General features: G+C 44.8%; 1 protein-coding gene across 2 annotated transcripts; it reads right to left on the bottom strand.

The window, feature by feature from the left end:
- Positions 1 to 3,362: 3,362 nt before the first annotated feature.
- HNRNPU (heterogeneous nuclear ribonucleoprotein U) lies at positions 3,363 to 13,862 on the bottom strand. 2 transcript variants are annotated; one of them, XM_059146628.1, is made up of 14 exons: positions 12,983 to 13,862; positions 11,923 to 12,034; positions 11,765 to 11,838; positions 9,600 to 9,739; positions 8,923 to 9,022; positions 8,384 to 8,496; positions 7,601 to 7,864; positions 7,157 to 7,276; positions 6,607 to 6,735; positions 6,349 to 6,517; positions 5,833 to 6,087; positions 5,339 to 5,523; positions 4,890 to 4,961; positions 3,363 to 4,478 (listed from the first exon to the last, which is right to left on the bottom strand). In XM_059146628.1, the coding sequence occupies exons 1-14, from the start codon at positions 13,614 to 13,616 to the stop codon at positions 4,425 to 4,427; spliced, it is 2,421 nt and encodes an 806-aa protein (XP_059002611.1). In that variant the 5' UTR covers positions 13,617 to 13,862; the 3' UTR covers positions 3,363 to 4,424. The 2 variants fall into 2 exon arrangements, with proteins under 2 accessions (XP_059002611.1, XP_059002610.1); XM_059146627.1 differs by having other exon boundaries at positions 12,926 to 13,862.
- Between the last annotated feature and the right edge of the window lie 6,774 nt (positions 13,863 to 20,636).

A 20,636-nucleotide genomic window follows, 5' to 3' on the forward strand; every position in this document is an offset into this window, starting at 1 on the left:
AAGTGCAAACTGTTAGCCATTTCCCACCAACCTAAAGCCCTCTTTGGGGGCTCCAATTACTCCCCAAATCAAAGTGTGACCATCAAATAAGTACCATGTTTTTAGCAAAACACAGTAAAAATGAACTATGAAGGTAGGTTATTTCAACTACTTGATTTCACACACACATAAACTTTGGAATGTTAAGATGCTGCGGATCCTGGGTTTTCTCTTTGTCCTACCCCACACACTCGAAAGAGATACATACTGTATCCATCAGCACACTTTTAGGTCGCTTCCAAAATAATTCTGAAGGGTTTATTTCAGTATCAAGGTTAGTAAAGATTAGTAAGACAAAAGTTAGCTACACAAAGGATGTTTAGTATGTGTCTAACATGGTATCTGTAAGCACTGGCAACTAGGTATAAAAACAAAACCAAAAAAATGGGCATTAGAGCAACCAAAATAAAAACCCAACCACTCAACTGGTGAGACCTACCACCCGCGTGTTCTAGCGGAGAAGCTGAACATAATAGGGCCAAGGAGGACATTCAAATCTAAAAATTATCCAAGTTACCAGAAGGGTACTCTAGTTTTAAGTAAGTTTAGGCCAATAATGATATGAAGAGACCTGTTTCCACTAATAAATTCATACTGCTGTTTTGGGAGCTAATGCAGGTGATTCTTACTCAAAGTACTAACTTAATATCCTTTAACGCTTGTATTAACAAATGCAACCTACTGCCAAGGTCAGAATACCACATATCCTTACTAAAAAATGTTAAAACTAAAACCAAGTTTCTCTCAGAGCCTCAGAAACAGGAACCACAAAGTTTCGATTCAATCCCATTTTAAAAACTTTGAGAAAATGGCTTTAGAAAAAAATACCATTCTACAGTATTTCTACAGTATTTCGTAGCAATTCTACAAGTATATCTACAGTATTTCATGGACTATTCTGGGGTATGGGAGCAGAGAATCATTCTCTCCTACAGGTTCCACCCTCTTTTTTTTTTTTTTTAAAGATGTCTTAGAGTTACATGTATAGAGGGAATTACGGAAATAAACTTTTTAAGATCCATATTTATGTCTAAATACCAGAAACCAAGACTTGGGCTATGAAAGATAGGATTATGCCTTCTTCAGCATAAGCTGCTTCTGGTTTCGGCTTTTTCAAGTATCAGATATGCTCCCATAGAACTCGATCATCAGGTCTTTGTATGTGACAAGTCTATACCACTGCGTAAAAAGCTATGAAAATACTTCGTTTTTATTTGCGCAATAGGATGAACTGAATGATCGTAGGATAAAAAGCCAATTTATGTCAACCTTATAGAAAAACAAGTTGTTCAACTCACAAATGATGCAAACATTAAATACAGAACATAATCTGTCCATGAATGGAACCTCTCCAAAAAGTCAAAAATACTTAGACTTTACCTAAAAAAATTTTAAGCACTTTTTCGAAGGAAAATGGGTCTCTTTTTAAGAAGCTTCCACACCTCATTAGTGCTCAGGACCCTCTAGTTTCAATGTCCTTATTGTCAGACCTATCTCTCCTAGGCCAATGTGAGCTGCTTGTTTTGTGGATTTTATAGGACTTCCTTTTGTCATTTCAATGTCAGACTGATTTGACTCCAGCTTCATTCTAAGATTCCATCTTCCTGTGATAGATATCCAGTATCAGGGCCAGAGGTTAGTGCTGGCCTCCTAGGTCCAAGCCAGAGTTCTCTGTCAAGGCCAGACAGGAGTGAGCAAGATGTAAACTACCAGCAACCAATGAAACGTTCTATGGGACAGCATCAGTTACTCCAGTTCTATCTTGCACTGCTTTCTGCCCTTTCCTGACTCACCTATTCATGCTGTTTGACACGACTGTAGCTGACCAATCTGATCCAACACCTGACTCAGGATGATCAGTCCAACTCCCTGCAGACCTTTCTAGGGAAAGCACCACTTAAAGCAACAGCCATCTCACGGGAGTAGGTGGGACCCCTGTTCAGAACTGCCTTTAGTTTACTCGGTGCTTTGCTTGCCACAGAGAGGTAGGCAAGAGCAGGGTCAAAGACTAAACCCAGCTTCTCACTGGCAGATCTTAAGTTGGCCAAACGGCAATCCTCACTTTTCTCCCTCTTGCTTGCTTGCGACCTGCTCCACTCTGATCTTCTGAGTTTCTTAAACACCAGGATTCTTTCTTTCCATACATATTAATTCTAAACTTGAGGCAGCGTGCTCGCTTCGGCAGCACATATACTAAACTTGAGGCTGCTTCGGGAAACTTTAATTCTCCTGGACAGTACCTGTTATCTATTGCACCTTTCTTCCCAAAGTTTTCTGGGCTCCACAAGGCATGACAGTCTACCATACTTGGCCATTACTCTCCCACTGAGATTATTAGAGTATGAACTGCTTACAAGCTAGAAGAAAGATCCACGATTCTTCAAAGGTACCTAAAACACTGATTAGCAACAAAGGTTGAACTTTTTCCCCTGGGTAGGTCTATGCAATCCTAGTAATTATAATGTATACTGCAAAATAGTTCATGCCAGCAGTTGCTACCAGTAAGCTAACTGCTAAGAAAACAAATCCCTCAAGACACTACCTTGTACCTTACGGTAATTACAGGATTAGCCTTTGTTCCAAAATTTATCAACTAAACCTACACCACCATCTAAAACTCAACTCCAGCTCGGCTTGTAGCAAAATTCCTAGGAGTTATGAAGAAGTTTAAGATCTGATTTAAAATGGCTAAAATAAAAAATCTTAAGCAAACAAATAGACAAACCTAAACTTACCAGAACCTAAAACACCAACAAAACACTAGACTGTAGTCAAGTTTTAGTTCTACAGTTTGACTCCTGATTGATTCCTCACTTCACATCAGTGAGGGTCCTTTAAGAAGATTAAGTGTTCTGTGCAAACCCAATAGAATTACGATTAGGGGATCTAATGTCATCACATAGCTACGGTTAAGTTAGCAGTGTTGTGTAGTAGTGAAATCAATGACTGGCTCGCATGATGGCTTCTAAAAGCATCGGTTCCCAGAGTTTCATGTATTAGATACGTGCGTATAAGATATTCGGTTTGAGGACAGCCATTAGCATTTGGTAAAGATGGTAAATGGAGTGTTAACTTCTCCCAGCCAGTACACCATTTCCCCTCATTAAAATGTTAAGTCATCTGGGGGGGAGGGGAAGGAAGAATTCAACTTTACTTCATAATTCAAAGTCAATTATCAGTATACATTTAAGTTTTTAAAACCTAAATGTTCCAAGTACAGAGTAAAAAATAAGCTGTCCAGAAAGCACACACTTAAATTTTCTCCTCTTGGGAGTTTTATAAAGGGATTTTGAACCTTGATGGCGAGAATCCCAAAACGAGAGTAAAATGAATTCTTTTTATTGCAAACAAACGTCTAAATTAATTTCTCCACCCACTTTCTTTAGAAAGAAAAAGAAATCAGCAGGCTAAGGAGATACCCATTCAAGAACTGACATGATTAAAAATTAAGATATAAATGGGTGACTCACAATGTCATTAGCTTACAAAGATGGTGGAGTAACTACTACAAGCACACTAGTTATACAGTATTTTGTGGGAGAAGGGCATACAGACATAGCTAACTTCATATAGATCCCATTAGACAACTGGATTTACAACAAGTTTTTTTAATAAGAAATGGGCAAAGCCAGCTTTCTTTTCAGAATCAAAATGCAGAACAAATGGAAAAAGTATGGTATTGAACCTTCACAAGTTTGAGCCTCCACAAATAATGCAACCAAGTTTTACATTTTTAACAGCCCTTCTACATACACTCCATCTTCTCTATCTTTGTTCCAATTTTTATCTTCATTCCCAATTATGCCAATTCCATTGTTATTTAAAATAAGAAAAAAAGCCTTCCCAGTTATTGTCGGAAACTACTATTGAAGCTTTCCCCCTCCACTACTCAGCGAACTAGAGAGAGGATGGAGTGTACTATGAGCAGTACAGAGTCTTATGCAATTCATGAGGACGCCTTAGTCCTTACATGAATCTGGTTGCTAACATTTCTATTATATTGTGACAATGACTCCCGACTGTTATCTCTGTGAGAAATGGGGGGAGTAAATTCTTAATAAAAGACACCAGGTACAAAGCAACATTTTACTTTTGTTGTGATAAAAAAAAAAGTCACATTTTACAGATAAAATGTAGAACCCTGAAATACTGACACATTCTCTTATCGTGCACAATGCTGAGGTTCTCTTACGATTCACTTTAAAACTGCAATTAAAAATGTACAAAAAAGAAAAGAAAAAAAATCAACCCACAAAGCTTCTAAAAAAGGAACCCGCAGGCACTTCCTCTTGTGGAATGTTTAAAAAGTTAGCCTACTAAAGAAAACAGTCGACTTCTTGTGAAGGTTTTGGAGAAATATGTATCAGTTCGTTTTATTTGGGTATTCAATAATATCCTTGGTGATAATGCTGACTCCATGGCTTCTGACCCCAGAATTGCTGTAAGAGAAAATTTTTTTTTTAAAGAAAAAAACATCAATAAGCCACTCAAACTGCTTTTAGGAAATGACAATCTAATTCAGAGTAACTGCTGGAAACAAATTTACACCTGTCATATACCTCTGACTTCTACCAAACCAGATTTAGTTAGTATTAATATCCCATTATTATCAATAAACACGTTACAAAAGGAAACACATCATGACTTGGTTAGTTTATACCATTAAAGCTAGCAATAAAAAGAACCGTCTGTATTAAAGAATATTTTATTATAACATTAAATTACAGCGAACTCCACCTATATTCACACCTTGCCCTGAAACACTCCAATCCCTGGACAAGTTTTTCAAGACTGACTCTTTATGAACTTAAAGTGCAATTAATGTCCATAGCACATAAGAGATTACTTACACCCTGCTGCCACTGGTTGTAGCCCTGAGATTGATTTTTGTAGCCACGATTGTTTCCTCGTCCTCTGAAGTTCTGTGGGGGGAGGGAGGGGGGTTGAGAGAAAAAGACATCTTTAAGAACTCCGAGCACAGCCTGTTAGTTCTGTACCTGGGGGAGGCAACAGCACAGAAAGGATCGGCTGCTGGCAATGAGGAAGCGCCAGGAACCCTCTCTGCTGCTGTTCTCGGGTGTAGAATTTATTCAGCTAAGGCATCAACCTGACTCAAATCTAGTTCACCTGAAAATCAAAATTCAGTGAGCCTCATCTTCCTTCACTAGTCTAACACCACTGCAGACAGACACACAGGCTGCGCTGCTTCCGACTCTTAGTGAGGCTTGTGATGCAAACCTACAGCCTTCCAGACTAGATCCTGCAGCCCATCAGTGCCTGGAGAGCTGGAAATCATTACCTGGTTGTAGTTCCCTCTGTTGGGCATTCCACCTCTGTTGTAGTTCCCTCTGTTGGAATAACCGCCTCGGCTGGGAAACACAGGGCCACGCGGGTACGGATAGCCAATTCCGCCACTGCCGCCGCCGCCGCCGCCTCTCTGCGGCATGTTGCCCCTCCTGTTGTAGCCACCGCGGTTCCCAGGAGCTACAAACGAAGAGATGCTTCGTTTAACAGCATGTTCTGCCTCTTTTACACACAGAACTAACTACAGGAACCTCAAGACCAGTCCTTTATTATAGGAGAAGTTACTTTCGCAGGCATTAATTTAACCACTCATGTAATCTACCTGTTTATCAAGTCACAAGATTTTAAACCAGTTCCTAGGGCAGCATGATCAACCCGAATTCAACGTCCAAGGTCAAACTCCATTAAACCACACCCCCCCAAACTGCGAGATTCTCATCACTTGTTCAGCCGCCAAGCAAACAAGGCCCGCGCTCCCAGCGAACTTGCCTCCTCCTCGGAAGTTGCCACCACGCATGTTGAAGCCGCCACGGCCTCTGTGACCGCCGCCTCTGTTGAACTGGTTCTTGCCACTCTTATTTTTATTGCTCTTCTTCGAGCCAGTGTTTTGTTTCTTTTCTGGCGGAAGAGCCTTTTTGCTTTCTTCCTTATACTGCTCCAGAAGTTTCTGGGCTTCCTCCTTCTGCAGTTCAACATAGGTTATTTCATCAAAGCACTCAGCCACCTCGGGCAGCGTAAAGTTTCCTACAAGGAATAAGGTCAGATTAGCTTAAAACCTCCACAACCCTGAAGCCCAAACTCAAGTGGCTTTTGTTCTCTGAAACGACACCATGTGTTCTATCCTGGTTTATGAACATATTTTCCTAGAAACAGAAATAAACCAAACCTTCATTTACATGGAACGAATATGTGATTCGTCAAACAGTATTGCTGACAGGAGACTTCACTCAATTTAAAAACACAAATCACACAAGATTAACACGGTAACAGACTCAAATTCCATACCTTTCATTTTGAGGACTGCGTGTTCTGGTAGGTCTTTTCCCTCGACTTCTGCTTTCTTCTGTGTTCTCTGCTTATAGTCTTCATCTTTCGGGCAAACTACAACAGCTTTTCGTTGGAAGCCTGCAAACAGGCACATTTTTCTCCTCTGGGCAGCAGCAGACACATTTGTCTTGAAAGCAAAGTTTATAAAGCCAGATGTTAGCTCTACACCAAACCCAACAATCGACTCCTTTTTTCAACCTCAAAACTACTGCTTACCTGATCCAGAATGAAATTCCGCTTCTTACGGGCAGCAATCTCAATAAACTTTCCAAGACACTGGGGAGCTCTCTGCAACAGCGTGTTCAGTTTTCCTGTATCTGCCATCTGCTTCTTAAACCCGGCCACCTGTTTTAAAAGTTAAAAAGTTCCTTTGAACTTGTGAATGAAGCTTATTTTTTCTAGTATCAGCTCAGATCTATGTGGAAACCAGACATTTGCTAATTTAAATACTGCCTTTCCTCGTCATTATGAAAGGTTCACTTTACCATGTAACAAGATGCTCTGCTGTTCACTTCTTTTTTAGCTACTAAATGTTGCCAGTTCAAGAAACTTCATAGGGAAAAAACCCAGCAAAACCTAGCCACCGGGACGCACTTTACCTTACACATAAAGTTAACTTACGTCTTCTACTTCAATCAATCTTAACTCTGACAAATTCCTACCTCTCAAACGCTAACAAAATGCATAAAAACACCAGACAAACAAGTTAGAATACTTTCCGGTCTTTTTAAAATGCTGAGAGGACACCCTAAATATTTTTACTTACCATCATTTTATCCATTATGGTGTTTGTTCCAAGAATGTTGTATTTACCAGGGTTTTCTGCTGCATGTTTAGTAACCCAGGTGGTTTTCCCAGCTCCTGGCAAGCCAATCATCATAACCACCTACAGCAGAAATAAACGGCATTTCACTTATCACTACAGCCATCTAAGAATCCCTTATACGTAATTTTTTAAATGCACAAGAACCCAGTTTAGATATATAAATCTTCATTGCCCTAAAAACAAAGGCAATTTTTAGAAACTCCACGCTCTTCGTATAAGAACACAGCTCTACTAAGAGACAATCACTGGCTGATGGCACCTGGCATGCCAGAATGAAACTGCAATCATTCAGATCTTCCAAATGTCATTTTTGCCAAACAAAAATAATCTTCAAATGCTTAAGAAGAAAGAAAGAAAGAAAGAAAGAAAAAAAATCCAACTTACCTCACAATCTTTCTTCTCTTCAGGTCCCTTTGGTCCTCTAACTCGATCCTCCAAGGGGACATTCTGGATAAAAGTATAATCTTCCGGTATCGGCAAATATGGCTTTTCCTTCTGACCAAAATTAAATTCAACTGCACAGTTGTGGCAGAGAACATGCGGAAAAAGTGGCCTTCCAGCAAGAATTTCCTTACTGATTTTGAAGGCAACGCCAAGATCTTGCCCATTCTTTGCATAGGAGAGTTCTACTTCATCACTTTCAAAGTTCTGTTAAATTGGGAAAAAATTGATGGTTTTAATCTGCTTTAAAAACTTTTTCTAAAAAATTCTTCAAAATTTGAAGAATGAAGCTTATCCTATGGAAAATATATTTAGGCTAAATGTTAGGAGCTTTTTAACAGTTACAAACAATGTAGGGCACCAGGGTGCTCAGTGGGTTAAGCCTCTGCCTTTGGCTCAAGTCATGGTCTCAGGGTCCTGGGATCGACCCCCAAGCCCCACATCAGGCTCTCTGCTCAGCGGGGAGCCTGCTTCCCCTTCTCTCTCTGCCTACTTGTGATCTCTGTCAAATAAATAAATAAAATCTTTTCCTTACAGTTATAAAGAATGAAAAAAAGGTATCTAGAAGCAGAAACAATGCTGCCTTAGCAAATGGAATAGATTTCCAGGTCACCTTTATGTTAAGTAGCTCTGAGTCAGAACAGTAGTGAAGGCTAATGCTGATATACTTTTCAAAGAATTCCTAGCTGAACTTCTCAATTAAACACAGAAATTTAGCTGACTTACAGCAAAACATGTAATCACATCATTTTCATCAAATTTCTCTCCATAATCTTCAGTCTCACAGTTGCATGTTTTTATTCCTTTAAGAGAATACCCATAAGAAAATTCTTCTTCACCTAAGGAAATAAATTAACTTTCATGAAAATGATTGTTCAAAACACTCCAGTGACCCACATATTTTAACATTCAAGATGAAAAGAATCAAGAAAAATGGGTATATAACCAACATTCTTCCATTTACATTTTAGATGTAGAGAATTAATAAGCTGGATGGGTTATGTAACTATGTGAAAAACTTCATACCACGCGATAGTGATTTTTAACCCACTGATCATAAAACAAATAATCATTAAAAAACAAAAAACAAAAACAACCTGAAAGTCAGCTGATACCTACACTACAAACTAGTGGTACTGTTAACGCCTAAAATACTACAAAATAGATTAAAAACAGGCAGAAGATTTAGAATGCCTTGGCGTCTAACTACTGAAATCAGACCCCTAAACACGCATGAGCACATACTACTCAAATGGAAACTTTACCAAGCAACATTCCACTTGTGGTTAGTGACCAGCCAATCCGAACTTCATGTATGTCAATATCTTTTGTATATAAATGCCTTACTGGGATCTTCTCTGTAACCTGAAAATCAAATCGTGAATCATTACAAGGAAGATAAACCCTTGAAATCCTAGCTTGTTTCATCTGGGCAATAGGTAATTCTTCTCTGGCTACTAAGACAAAAAGACACCCATTCTACCCCACCCTCTCTCCCCTACATTTACAAGAACTTTAAAAATTGATAGAACTTAAAACTTGAAACCATAAAGGTTCAAGTCAAGTCCCTGGTTGACTTCACATTTAAAAGAACAGTTAATGTTTAGAAATTACAGATTCTCGACTCAACATCTATTAAAATATACATTCAACATGTTTGGCTCTGGAACAAAACTTGAAACCTAACCAAATTATTTTTAAACCCTTCATGGGCCTTTCAAGTGCCTGATAAGGAGCTCCCTAAATAAAAACAGGCTGACTCTACAACACAAATTTCTGATGTAAGAGATACGATTAACTGTTATAACAGGTTTTTTCAAGTCCCTCTTCTAATCCACAAAAATTTCAAAGTTCCACTGACACCCAACTCTCAGGCAAATGGAAACTCACAAAGATTCTTTACAAAAATCAAACAACCCCCCCCTCACAAAACTGCATTTACCTTCATCTCAAAACAGACTTTGCCTTTTGTCACACCGTAAGATGCCCTTCCTCCAGCCCAAAGAAAAGCAAAACTCTCCATAGTGAGGGAAGAAGCACTGAGACGGTCTCTTGATATTTTAAAATGTAGATCACAATTATCTGCAATTATATCAAATACCATATTATTTCTTTTGACATCCAACGTAAACACATCTGCTATATAGACAAAACCTGGTTATCGCGTTCTTGCATAATTTCCTAAAGCTGCATGGAACACTCAGTTTCTACAAATCATGCTGCTGTTCTCATCCTCACTTTAAGCCCCACTCCCACCAACTCACTCTCACCAAATTTTATCAACTAAATTGTAAACTGCCTACGAAACCAGAAACACCAAAGTTTAACGTGTATTTTAAGTATATAAAATAATCAAGACAATGTGACATGGGATACATACCTGCTCTGCTCTTTACCTTGATTTAGAGGCAAGCAGTAGAGGATAGCAGGAAATCAAAGTGAAGCATGCCAGAACCAGGTAGAATTTACCAGTGCCACAAAAAAACTGAAGGGAGTCCATGACCACATACTTTAAAATGCAGGAGTATGAGCTGTTGATTCTGCACTTTGTAATTTTACAAGGGCTCTAGATCCTAAATTCTCAAACTTGTGAAGGCAGCAGCCTCAACCTAGCCAAGTGCAAACCTGGTTGTCTAACACTGTTACTACGTCCCCTTTCCCCAGGCTTGCTGGTTGGTCAGTAACAATGGGGGATTATCTACTCCCTGGATTACCCAAATCCCCAAGAAAGGTCTTTAACCTAGCTACCTTTGGGTCAGTGGCTCATTAGCATGCACCTTCTTGGGAGTTCTCCCCTCAAATTCAAAAGTTGTTTTAAGTTCTTACTGATGAAAGGAAATTAGATCTATAGTTTGGAATTCTCCTTAAATCAGCTTTGCTCTCAAATTCCTGATCACTGGCAGAATTTTCAATTAAACAACTGTGTTTGAACCCAATATAGATAGCCATAAATGAGATAACGTTCCTAGGTAATCAGCTAAAAGCCCATCTACTTGAAGAGTAGTGTTAACTTCTGGAATCACCGCTTCACTACCTTGCCATTTCCAACTTAGTTTGTATTTAAGCAACCGAACTACTTAAAATAAAACTCAAATCAACTGTTTTTCCATGTGCAGTTTTCTTCCTTTAAAGACTCCCTTAGTTCAACTACCTGTAAAGCATATTTAATATATTAAAAGTTAACATTTACAACCCCACAAATCTGATTAAAGGTAATTTGTATTTGAAAACATAGGAATCTAAACTTTAACTCCCTAGATCTATGGGACAGGTTCACACCTTACCACCTACTCCTCCAGCGATTATTTCTACACTTTGTTCTATTTATCAAAGTGAAAAACTGTGAATTCTGATCAAATACTAAACCAACAAAATGTTTTTATTTGAAATCACACTTCTGACAGCCAAGGCCCATTTAGAGGTTTGCAATACTTCCTCATACTCAATTGCAACCCAACTGGGTAAAGTAGCAGTGTTTACAGCGCTGCCATTGATACCATTCGCTGCTGAAGAAAGCTAGTAGCCCAGTGATAGCCCACTGCTGCTGCCCCAGGTCTTTGGAAGAAATCAACTTATGTTAAAGCAGCAGCTACTGAACTGGAATTGAGAACAAAAGAGCAGTTATTGAAAAAGTAATATGACAATCTTTTAGAATAGGGAATATACTTGTGTGCTAATGGGAAAAGTCATTAATACATACTTAACTAGCCCGAATAGCTCACTTAATTCTATCAAAAAAATGAAATTACTTTATTGTAGGAGCCTCTAACGACAATTAACAGGTAGTCTTACAGGTTTCCATTAATTAACTAAACCAAAAACTGGCATTAATTTTACATTCCTACAAACAAACTTTCTAGTCATATAAAATATACCACCAAATTGCTGAAGCCTGTAAAATTATCAATACGACACAACTGATGCTGTACTGAGTATTTAAGCTTCCAGAATCTGAATACAACCCATCATCATCTCCCTGCTTTTAGGTTTACGCTAAGTTTTCTGCATTTAAGTTCAGCGCCCTGCATCAAGTACTCCGACATTTTGGACCCAAAATCGCCACATTTAGTAACTAGGGGAGGAAAGGGAAGAAACAGCTTCACTTACAAGTATCAAGACAAACCACTGTGTCATCGAAGTGCTCATCTTCTTCTTCAACAGGTGGCTGAGGAGATTTGGCTCTGAAAGACAGAATTGTCTCCTGATTCAGCTTTTCCTACCCAAGAAAGAACGGGGGCGGGTCAAACTAGATCGGCATTCTCTACCTGCTATACTTGTTCTCTTCAATGTACTCAAAATATCCACGGCCATGATCTTCTCGAGGTCTTTTCACCCCTCTTTTTTTATCTCCGCCTTTCTGCTCTGTTTTGCCGTCTCCTATAACACACAACACCCCTACTATAAGGGGCCAAGCCGCGACACCACGCGGGGAAGGGGTGGGGGTGGGGGATGCCCCTCCTGCCTGCGGACGCAAAAAGCCCGACCCTCGTTCCTTTTTGTAAGCGTTTACAATCGACGAATCCAACGCGAATTCAAAGAACAATCAGCTTGGAACCGGCCTGCAGTTAGTGACGCAGTCCAAAGACATTCCTAATTTTGCCAGCCTACTCGAAGGTTCGAGAAAGCTCCTGCAGACTAGCGCGGCCCAGGCCCCGAGCCCACGTGTATCCCGAAGAGAGTTCAGGAAGGGGGGAGGGGCCGGCCCGGCCCGCGCGCCCTCCCCGCCCCTCCCCCACCCGGGCCCGCGTTCCCCGCGGCCGCATTGTACTGATCTTCCGCCCCGCTCTCCCCGCCCGGCCCCTCCCGCCGGAAGTGACGTCACGCCGAGCCCCTGCGCTCCTTGCACAATACCGCGGCCCAACACCGCCAAAGCGCGCCCGCCCCGGGCCCTCGGGCCTCTCCCCTCCCCCCGAGACATGTGCCCGCACCGCGCGCACGCAGCGCGGCGGCGCCACCGCGGGCCGACGGGGCTCCCGCCCGCCGCCCGCGGCTCCTCCCCCTCCAGCGGCAGCTGCAGCTCCCCCCCCCCCCGCCGGCTCTCCAGCCACATAATGGAGACGCCGCCGCCGCCGCCGCACACGCCGAGCCCGAGGCCTCGCAGGCCTCGAGGCCGGGCGGGATTCCCCGCGCCCCCTCCCCCCCCACGCCTCCCCCGCGGCGGCCCCCGCCCGGGGCTCCCTCCCCCCGGCGGGGCTCCGGCAGGCCTGGGGCACGGTCCCCACCCCGCGCGGGCCTCCCGCCGCGCGCAACGTACAACGCAGCACTCACCCGCCGCCGGAGCCCCGGGGCGACCGCCGCCTCCGCCGCCTTCCGCCTTCTTCTTACCTCCCGCCTGCTGCTGGCCCTGCCTCGCCCCGGGCGGCGCCACCGTCACCGCGAACAGCGAGGTGGGGCCGCTGCTCTTCCCCGCGGCCTCCTTGGCGGCCCCGCGCTGCTGTGGGGGCTGTTGCTGCGGCGTCGCCGGCGGTTGAGGCTGCTGCTCCCCGTGCCCGTTCTCGTCGCCCGCGCCTTCCTCCTCGTCGCCGAGCTCATCCTCCCCTTCCTGGAAGCCCTGATCGTCGCCGTTCTCGTCCTCCGAGGCGGCCTCCTCCTCCTCCATCGGGCCCGCGTCGGCCGCCCCCGCGGCCCCGTTCTCCTCCCCTAGCTCCATCTGGTCGCCATCCAGGGCGGCGATCCCTTCCTCCTCCTCTTCCTCCTCCTCCTCCTCCTCGTCGCCGCCGGCCGCGGCCTCCTGCTCGAGGCCTGCTCCCGAGCGCCCGGCGGAATCCCCGCCCAGGTCTAGGCTGCCGTTCCCGGGCTCCATGGCGGGGCGGCCCCCGGCCTCCTCGTCGTCCAGCGCGGCCTGGAGTCGCTCCATGAGCTCGGCCTTGAGGCCCTTGTCGGAAAGGCGCCGCTTCTTGAGCTCCTCTTTCAGCTCCGAGACCTTCAGCTTTTTTACATTAACAGGCGAGGAACTCATGGTGAGGGCCCCGATTCACCGCTAGGCGCTGGCTCAAACTCGGCTCCGCTCGCTCGGCCACTGGTGGCGGCTGCTGCGGCTGCTCCTCGGCCCGGGCGGCGGCTGCGGCTGCGGCTGGAGGTGGGTTCGTGCTGCAGAGCGGACCCGCCTGGTGTCGAACGGCGCCAATTCCTTTCACCGAGTTCGCGAGGGAGACGCGGAGACTCGCCTGGCGCGAGCGAGCACGCAACGTCCTCTCGCAGGGGCGGCGCCGCGCACGTAATATAGCCGCCCCGCCCCCTGCGCTGACGGGAGCGCTGCGCAGGAGGAAAGCCGGAGCGCGCCCGCGCCCCGCCCCGCCCATTACCGTACTTCCCTCCCCGCCCCCACGCCGAACCCGCCGAGAGCGCGGCGCAGGCCGCGCAGGGCGCTTCCAATGGGGACCGAGCAAATGGAGGAGAAGGAAACCGCCTTTCAGTTAAACCGATGCACCGCAGCCTCTGTTGGCTTCCCTAGGAGTCTGGGCAGCCCTCGGCTGGCTCTTAGCCTCTCCAGCCCGGAGGCCGGGCTCACCCCCGAGGCGCGCAGGCCTCGCCTCGGCATGTTCCACGCGAGCCCTCCACCTTTTCTTCCATCTTAGATTTGCCTTCTTCTCTCTCTCTCCGCTGTTCGCTTAAAAACTCCTTGGACTCTTACTTCCGTGTTGATTTGTGCAGCGCAAATTGGCAGTTACTGTACGCGGGGGGGGGGGGGGGGTTCCTTCCGCTTCATATTTGGTTTAATTTTCCCAAGTCCTGCCTCGCGCCCTGGATTCTTTTAAGTTCGGGAAGGGCGAGGGCAGAGCATCTCTTTTGTCTCTTCCCCCACCCCTGATGCAGGGCTGGGTTGGGGAGCGTGAGCCTCTCTACTCCCTGCTGCAAAGGCGTGCTGGACGAGCCTCGGGGCCGCTGCTCTCACGCTGCTGAGTGCCAAAGAAGTTAAAGCAGCCTCAGAATGGCATTTCTGAGTTTTCCCTACCTACCCAGAGAGACAGACCTCTGCAAGATTAATTCTGTCCAACTTAGGACCTGGCCATCCACACCAGCAATGAGACCCAGTTAGATCATACATTCTGTTTCTGCTCCTAATCCCGTAGAAATACTCCTGAGTAAATAATGCTGAAACTAGTAAAAACTCATGACAAATAAAGGGCCGGGATTTTGTTTAAAAAAAAAAATTCAGAAGTTTAATTTTTCTCCTTACTAAATAAAAGGCGTGTTCTTGAGGGTTTTTTGCACAGGGGTGACAGAATTTACATTTGTGATAGAGGGGAACATCTTAAACCCCAGAAAATCTGCACAGTGACTAGCTAGTGGTCCAATATCTCCGACTAAGGTCAGTTCTACCCACCGATTGCTGCTTTATAGCTGGTAGAGTAATGCTGCCCCAATGTTAATTTGGAACAATATGAACACTGTCCCATAGGCCAGTGTGATTTAACAGATTAATAGATTTTGGTTTTAAAGTTTCTTCTCCATAACTTTTTAAGAAGAATGTATTTTACCACGCAGTCATTATAAAAATGAAATATTAGGGGCGCCTGGGTAGCTCAGTTGGTTAAGTGACTGCCTCTGGCTCTGGTCAGCATCCTGGAGTCCCAGGATAGAGTCCAGCATTGGGCTCCCTGCTGAGCCAGGAGTCTGCTTCTCCCTCTGACCCTCCCCCTTCTCATACTTGCTCTCTCTCTCTCAAATAAATAAATAAAATCTTTTTTTTTTTAAAGATGAAATAGGGGCACCTGGGTGGCTCAGTGGGTTAAAGACTTTGCTTTCGGCTGGGGTCATGATCCCAGGGTCCTGGAATTGAGCCCCGCATCCAGCTTTCTGCTCAGCAGGGAGCCTGCTTCTCCTCTCTCTCTGCCTGCTTCTCTGCCTGCTTGTGATCTCTGTCTGTAAAATACCTAAATAAAATCTTTAAATAAATAAATAAATGAAATATTAACATTTGTGAAATGATTAGAGTTGAAGTTAATGGACTATGTACGGTACTGGTAATTCTCACTTTAAGTTAGTGGAGGTGGAAGGCACCCAAAATAGGAACTTCCAAGTACTGCCAAAAACTCACTTACCCTTTGGTTACAATGTCCTTGGAGCTTATAAACAACTCACAAACTGGAGTTATAAATTCTTTGGGAAGAATGGGAAGGGGGGGCTTCCATGTTCACAAACCGGATCATCAGCTTCCTCATGAATCAAAGTTACATGTAGTTAACATGATGGCCCTCTAAGGTTGTAAATGTCCTTAGATAGGTTCACAATTTTAAATATTAGTGTTATTAAAAACATTTTCATTTGATCAGAAATAAACTAGGAAAGTTTATAGGTCTAAATATCCATCTGTGACCATCGTTCTCGGCATGTTAAGTCAGTGGTAACAAGCAAGAAAAATAAGACTAGATGGACATGAAAAGTTCCGTGGCTTTATCTCCAAGAGCTTCGTCGACTTTCAGAGCTCGATGGAGCTGAGAGATGGTCTTCAGGCTGCCCATGTTACAGTCTGGGAGGCTGAGGGCCTTCCCACCCCAGCACTCCTTCACTACTCGGGGCCTTCTTAGAGGACATTTGAAAGAAAAACAGCTTTTGCAAATGACCAGAGCCCTCGTGTTACTGTTTGTCCTTTTTACAAGCAGATGAAATTTGCCATTCAATATTTTACCACTTGCAAGTCCAAATCGCCACTTGCACTTCTAATGTCACGCTTGTTCTGTTCTGCAGAGGCCAGTAAAAGCACGAATCACTTCCCCTAAATCACTGAGGGACCTAGAAGAGACCTGAAATTCCTCCTTTTTGAAATCTTAGAGACTACGAAGAATACAGAGAATACAGAGTGGAAGAGAGGACAAAGGAAGTCTCAATTGCAAAAAGGGATTAGCCGACGATGTGTGGGTTTTCGATGGGTGGCACACTTAGGGTGCTCAGAATATGCAGCTGACAGTTTCAGGTTGATGCGAAGGCATACCTACACCCTGGAGTTAGAAACACAGTGCACTCAGCAAATATGTTTGAGCACATTCTCTCAAGCAGGCAGGTCTACTAGGAATACGGCGGTGAACTGTGTAACTCTGCCTTCAGTCTCTCAGGGAGAGTTAGGCAGTAAATAAAATCGAGGTGGTAACAGGTCCTACGGGGAAATGCAAGTCAGGAGAACAACAGGGCATGTTCATGTGGGGGTGAGAATTTAGCTGTAAATGGGGATGGGGGGGGTGTCAGGAAAGCTGAAGAAATAAGGTAACAGCAAGCATCTAGCAGAGGTGGCAGGAAAGAGCAGCAAATATAGAAAACAGAGGGAAAGGGTGAGGAGTGAGAGCAGAGAGCAGAGAGCGTCAATGCCCAACGTATCCATTTATCTACTTAAATATTTACTGAGCACCTGCTGTGTACCAGTACTCTATACCATGTGCAGGGAAAACAGACATGACTGACACAGACCCAGGCCTCCGGCAGCTTGCAGTTTGGAGATAACCACTAACTAGTACAGCTACGTGGGGAACAGCCACCCTGATCCACTCCTGAGCTGCTGTCCGCAGAGCTCCCCTGGTGAAGGTCTGTAGACACACTTACCCACCCACTGACATTCACACATGCAAAAACAACACCAAACCAAGCCTCACAGACACACTTAAGAAGCCAGTTGTATGACATCTGCCAGGAAACAGTAATTAGCTAAGCTTATCTTATATCGTATTCATTATCCTCTATACAGAGCTGCCTGTCATTTGCAGACTTTAGCTGGCCGATACTTAGTCCACCGCTGAAAGTTGTCAGTGGTTGAGAGGGGAAAAATCAAACTCAAAAAAAACCCCAAATCACTCAAAGTGCCTCCAACCCTGTCCTAATTGCCTGGACGCTGTATATATACACTCTGCTTCCCTCCCCTCCTTTCGCTTTGTTCTACCCAGGCACACTTTAGATGCCTTGTTTCTTAAGTCTGCTGTGTTTCAGGGCACCTGGGGGGCTCAGTCTGTTAAGCGTCTGCTTTCAGCTCAGGTCATGATCCTGGGCTTCTGGGATCATGATCCTGGGGATCTGGGATCGAGTCCCACAGCAGGCTCCTCTACCCTTCCCCCTGCTTGTACTCGTGCTTGCTCTCTTTCTCTCAAAAATAAATACATCAAGTCTTTTTAAAAATAATTTTTAAAAAAAGTCTGCTGTGTTTGTCCAGATTCGTTTATTTGGGATAGGAACTGGCAGCGATTGAGTTCCCGCTAGGTACCGGTCACTGCGCTAGGCATTTTATACCCAATATTTCTAATCCCTGCAGCAATCTCACAAGGTAGGAATTACTGGTTTCGGCTTATGGATATGGAAACTGAGCATCAGAGAGGTTGAGGAACTTGGCCAAAGTTAATAAGCAGCAAGGCTGAGATATTGAACCAGGACTGCCCGACTCCCCTATCCAACTTCTTTCTCCTGTACCAGCTGGATGCATCAGGGTTTCAAAGTCAAAGCTGACATGCTGTGTGACAGCAAGATTTGGCAGTTATAGTGCGGGAGAAAGAGACAAAGCAATGACTACGTTGCAGGGTAATTTTTGCTATGAGGGAGAGATGTATTCAGTTTGGTATAATGGAGCAAAGGCCCCTATTTAAAGGTGTACATACGGGGCGTCTAGGTGGCTCAGTCGTTAAGCATCTGCCTTTGGCTCAGGTCATGATCCCAGGGGCCTGGGATGGAGCGTCAGACTCCCTGCCTGTCAGGAAGCGTCCTTCTCCCTCTCCCACTCCCCCTGCTTGTGTTCTGTCTCTCACTATCTCTCTCCATCAAATAAATAAATAAAATCTTTTAAAAATAAAAAATAATAAAGGTATACCCACCTATGACCTGTGGGAGCCAGGATTGCCAGATCTTTCTTAAGGAAAGTGGGTAACCTTCACTTTTATGTGGCCTCTCCTGGATTTTAGAGGAGGCCAACACTACTCCGGACAAAAACCAGACACAAAACGTGTCTTTGGCCAACCGTTGGTAAGCCCGGGGCTAGAGGGTCGTGGAGAGGTCACGGGCAGGAAGACAAGTTAGGAGGCCATTTGGAGGCATGAAGGTCACCGGACCCAGGTCAGATGCCTCCCTTTTGAGATACCCCTGGGGATGTTCCTTTGGACGCTGACACCAGCACCTAGGCTTGGCAAATATGACCATTTGGGTTAATTTTCTAAATAGCCCTGCTATTAGAATGGAGAGGAACTATTTGCGGGAGTGGGCACAGTCTTTACTAAGGGAGAACGGCTGTGCGGGACCCAGCTTTTTAGGCATTTTGGACACCTGTACATGAAGGCACTCAACCCTCTGCCAGGTCCTTCCCTCCGCCTCAGCAAAGTGGCTACATACAGACTACAAGACGCAGGAATCCAATCAGAGAACCGAAGCGGCCCTTAGACTCGCGGAAGGCCTGGGGCTTGCTCCCAATTCCCTCCCTGCTTCTGTCCCATTGGGCTGGCAGAAACAATGCCGAGGAGTCTTCGGAGGTGGACAGGGCCACAAAGAGGGATCTAGAACCCAAGCGGAGGTGACGTGTGGAAGGAAGGGTGGACCTCCGCTGTCAGGAGTGAGCCCTGTTACAGGACCGCATGGGGAGAGGGACAGACAAACAGACAGAAGGTACTCACGATGATCTGCAACTTCCCTATCCTAATCAGGGTGTCATTATGTCATCCTTACAGTGAGTCTAAGCCTTGCTTATTCTCGAGTCGGGTGTCACCTCCTCCAAGAAGCCCTCCCTGATCGCCCTCACCCCACTGCACTACATATGCCTCCTCTCAAGCTTCCAGAATCTCTTGCCTAATAGTCTTATAATGATTTGTTTGTGTGTCTGTCTCCCACTGACCAACCTTCTCAAGGGGCCGCTGCTGTAGGTCCCCTTCATCTAATGTTCTTCTAGCCTGAGAGGTAAACATTCAGGACAGGTGATGTGAGAAACAAGGGAGCCTTTGTGGATCCACATAGCTCAGCAAATCGATCTGTCCCTTACCAGCCAGGTAACCTCAGGCGAAGTTCTTCTTTCTCTCAACTTGGGTCTCTTAATCTGTAAAATGACTGGGTCCTATTTTCCCCTGAGGGGTAAGAATCCCATACGTGAAAATGCCAAAATCTAAAATGCTATACAAACGCATGGTATTTGTATAATGATTACTTAGCAAACAGACTTGGGGGGAACATTTTTGTTTGTCTTTCTCGATTGGAAATTAAGTAGTAGTAACATAGTGTTTATCAAAAGACTTTACAGTTCATTTCGATAGCCCTGGGAGTAAGAGACCCAAGACAGTCTGGGCTGGTAAGCTCTGCCTCTTTTGACTGGGCGTCAACACCAGGCATGGTTGGCCCTCCTTCTAGAACAGCAAAGTCACATTTGACCAAGTGGTCTGGAGAGATTCTTGACTCTTGAGTTCTTATCTTCACGCAGGGTCCACAACCACTCTTGCTAAAGAAAAAAAAAAAAAAAAGAAGAAGAAGCAGGTGCCTTTGTCACACTACTCCTACAGAAGCATTGTTATTGCTGTGAGTAATTCAAAAAATTAAAACAGATAAGGCCTTAAAAAAAAATCAGTGCGGTGCTTTAAAATATGAAGATAAAGGTATTGGCGGCCCATCAAGTGAGACAGGCACCTTTTTGGGAACAGGGATGAATGTGCTCGGCCATCCACCCTCACCTGGGATGGCTCCGTGATCCACGGTTGGACGCCAAGGCAGGAGAGGAGCACAAATGAGGGAAAAGAAGGGAGTTTCGCTTGCAGGTGCTTACGTATCCGTGTTTCCCCCTCCAGAAACAGAGCTTCTGGCCTTTATTACAAAAATACTCGAGCCGCTGGGCGGTCCTCTAACAGATGAGCTTGAAGCACGTTCTGGAGTTAGGGCTGGTAATATTGCCCAGGCACGCTAATGAAGCATTTTGTCAACAGAATCTTAATTTACGTCTGTCCAGAGGGAACTGAGGGAATTTACTTTCCTGGCCGCCAGAGAAGGCGGTGGGGAAGACATGAATCAACAGGTCGAGAGAGGACGGCTAGTG

This window comes from Mustela lutreola, chromosome 14, assembly GCF_030435805.1.
Source record: "Mustela lutreola isolate mMusLut2 chromosome 14, mMusLut2.pri, whole genome shotgun sequence".
Classification (NCBI taxonomy): Eukaryota; Metazoa; Chordata; class Mammalia; order Carnivora; family Mustelidae; genus Mustela; species Mustela lutreola.